This window comes from Cebus imitator, unplaced genomic scaffold (assembly GCF_001604975.1).
Source record: "Cebus imitator isolate Cc_AM_T3 unplaced genomic scaffold, Cebus_imitator-1.0 Scaffold40, whole genome shotgun sequence".
NCBI classification, from domain to species: Eukaryota; Metazoa; Chordata; class Mammalia; order Primates; family Cebidae; genus Cebus; species Cebus imitator.
The window spans coordinates 855,786-858,855 of NW_016107355.1; the positions used below are offsets into that span (position 1 = coordinate 855,786).

At 36.9% G+C, this 3,070-nt stretch overlaps 1 protein-coding gene across 2 annotated transcripts in view; it reads right to left on the minus strand.

Moving 5' to 3' along the window:
- Nucleotides 1-426: 426 nt before the first annotated feature.
- MSMO1 (methylsterol monooxygenase 1) overlaps nt 427-3,070 on the minus strand; it is a 16,718-nt gene continuing 14,074 nt past the window's right edge. For both annotated transcript variants that reach the window (XM_017525958.2, XM_037737572.1), the window contains one exon: nt 427-1,829. In XM_017525958.2, coding sequence (XP_017381447.1) covers nt 1,634-1,829 — 196 coding nt within the window. In that variant the 3' untranslated portion in view covers nt 427-1,633. The remainder of the gene's footprint in view (nt 1,830-3,070) is intronic.

The following is a 3,070-nucleotide window of genomic DNA, read 5'->3' on the forward strand; positions in this document are numbered from 1 at the left end:
CTCCTGCCTCAGCCTCCTGAGTAGCTGGGATTACAGGCACGCGCCACCATGCCCAGCTAATTTTTTGTATTTTTAGTAGAGACGGGGTTTCACCATGTTGACCAGGATGGTCTCTATCTCTTGACCTCGTGATCCACCCGCCTCGGCCTCCCACAGTGCTGGGATTACAGGCTTGAGCCACCGCACCCGGCCTCAACTCTTGATGAGTTACAACCTAAATACTTGAGATTGTATCAACCCTGAGAAGTTTAGCTGTTCTTCAACTGTACAGAAAATATACATTATCTAAGCAGGGCAAAGAGATGCTTCAATATGTATCATTTTACTGGGTCAAGAGAATTTCCCACAATAGTTAAGCCTGATAAATTCATGTTCAAACAGACACGAAACAGTTCACAAAGGAAGCACTTAAATAGAAACCAATCCTTTTATTGTAAAACTTAGTAATTTAATTATGTCTGTACTTTCGCTTTTAAGAATAAAAGGTGACAGACAATGTTTAAAACTGAAAACCAGATAATCAGACAGAAATCACATTTATTTCAAGAGCTCGAAGTGCAAATACAGCAAATCAGTTCACAAAGTTTCAGGATACAGTTTTTAATGACAATGGAAATTTGATACACAAAAACGAAGGGGGAAATAGTCCAGAAATAAAGCTCCTCAATTTTTTAAAAAATTCAAGTAACCTGAAAAACCTTACTAAAATAGTCCCCTTACATCAATTCAGAAATGCCAGTACTGCACTGCAATCAAGGACTCTTCAAAGACAGAATCAGCCCAAACTGGTCAGCTCCAATTTAGAATGGAAGTTCTTGCTGTTGGCTTTTGCTGATTTGGAAGCTTCAGTCACTCACTGCTATCAATCGATGTAGTCCAATCCATGACATTTTAATCTTTAGGCAAATTCTACAAAATGTTTAAAGTTAAAAAGGCCAGGCGCAGTGGCTTCTACCTGTAATTCCAGAGCTTTGGGAAGCCAAGGCAGGCAGATTACTTGAGGTCAGGAGTTCAAGACCAGCCTGTCAAACATGGTGAAATCCCATCTCTACAAAAATACAAAAATTAGCTGGGCATGGTGGTATGTGCCTGTAGTCCCAGCTACTCAGGAGTATGAGACAGAATTGCTTGAACCGAGAGGCGGAGGTTGCAGTAAGCTGAGATTGTGCCACTGCACTCCAGCCTGGGTAAGGGTGAAGCTTCATCTCAAAGAAAAAAAAAAAAGTTAAATATAAGGCCAACACATCCAATAAGAAGAATTTTCTGAAATGGCCAGTACATATCTAAAAGATTTAAAGACCAATGTCAACTTCAGGCCTATGGTTTTACTGGGAGAAAAGCCATAGATTAATACTTCTAGTACCCAAAACCTTCTCAGAAGCTTAGGAATATGGCCTTTAAAACTTCCTCATGAAAACTGTACTTAAATATATGTTTATTCATTTCTACAAATACAGAACTTGCAGGTAAAGTAGAAAAAGTTCCCACTAGGAAGGTAATTAAAGGTTGTTAATGTTCTTTTTATCACTTAGTAGCCAGAAAACATGCTTATCTCTGCTCTCCAGAAGCAATGTTAGCTACTAGTTTCAATTCAGGAAAATGTTTACCTTTCAGGAAGGTTTACGTGAGATATTTATTCGGTCTTTTTCTCCAACTTCTTCCTCTTTTCATTATAGGCATGATACTGAGAGTCTGTTCCAAAAATTCTATCCCACCATGTAAATGTTGAAGCATAGTTTCCGATGAAGTTCATGTGGTGGAAATCATGATGCCGAGACCCAGCATAGAAAGGGATGAAATTTAAAGGATTGAGAGGAATATAATAACCACTGAAACAAAAATGATAAAGATTAAGGAATAAATACATCTGAAATAATTGTCATTTTTATTCATAATCATGTGCTCGCATTAATCAATCTACATAACATTCCATTTTGCATAGACCACTTTATTTCTAAGATGTTCACAAATGGCAAACACAGAAAATGGTGCATATTCTAGAAACCACTCTAAGAAAAAAAAATCCTTAAAAGATCTATGAAAATCATTTACTTTATGATAAAATGTGTAAATGACGGAAGAGAGGGGTTTTAGCGATGAATCTTTAAAACAGATTTTTAAGAATTAATTTTCTTTTATGCTTCAGAGGAAGCTTTCTCACCATAATCTATTATAGTCGTAAATAAAGCCCAAATACCACATATGTTTTTTAGGAAAAGTCACATAAAATTAGTATCAAGTATTAAAAAGGGCAGGCCCATGAATCCCTATACAGTGACTTTGTTTACTTTTTTAGGCAATGACAAGATGGAATCAAATGGACCACAATTAATCAAAATACCAGCGTGCTTTTCTATCTTTTCTATAGTTGGGAGAAGACAATGGCTTCAAAAAAGAGTCACATTTAGAGTACGCTCCTTTATTTTTAACTATGTATCTACAATCAGATATACAGTTATATTCGTCTGAATCACTCTAACCCTCCCTTCTTTTGAGGGGCTTAGGGGAAGGAAGGCAGAAATAAACAATGGATAGAAAATAATGAAAGAAATATCAACTACAATTTTTCTACAGAAGAACATTCTCTGACTAGGACTAGAAGCATCAATTTTCCTACTTTAACACTTTGAAAACAATTCTTACAATTTGATATTCTGCATTCATGGGTACAGAAGTAAGTTCCAAGTGAAAATACAATGAACATATAATTTAAACATAATGAACAATTAGGGTAAGCATTTAAGAAGGCATTCAATATAAATAATTTACCACAAAATGGCTTCCAATCAACAGAAAGGGTGCATTTGAAATATACATACATATTACAAGCAGCACTTCCACCTAGTAAGTGCTTTTATCAGTGCTGAATAGTGGAGACTAGAAATAGTCTTATTCTTTTTTTTTTTGAGACGGAGTTTCGCTCTTGTTACCCAGGCTGGAGTGCAATGGCGCAATCTCGGCTCACAGCAACCTCCGCCTCCTGGGTTCAGGCAATTCTCCTGCCTCAGCCTCCTGAGTAGCTGGGATTACAGGCACGCGCCACCATGCCCAGCTAATTTTTTGTATTTTT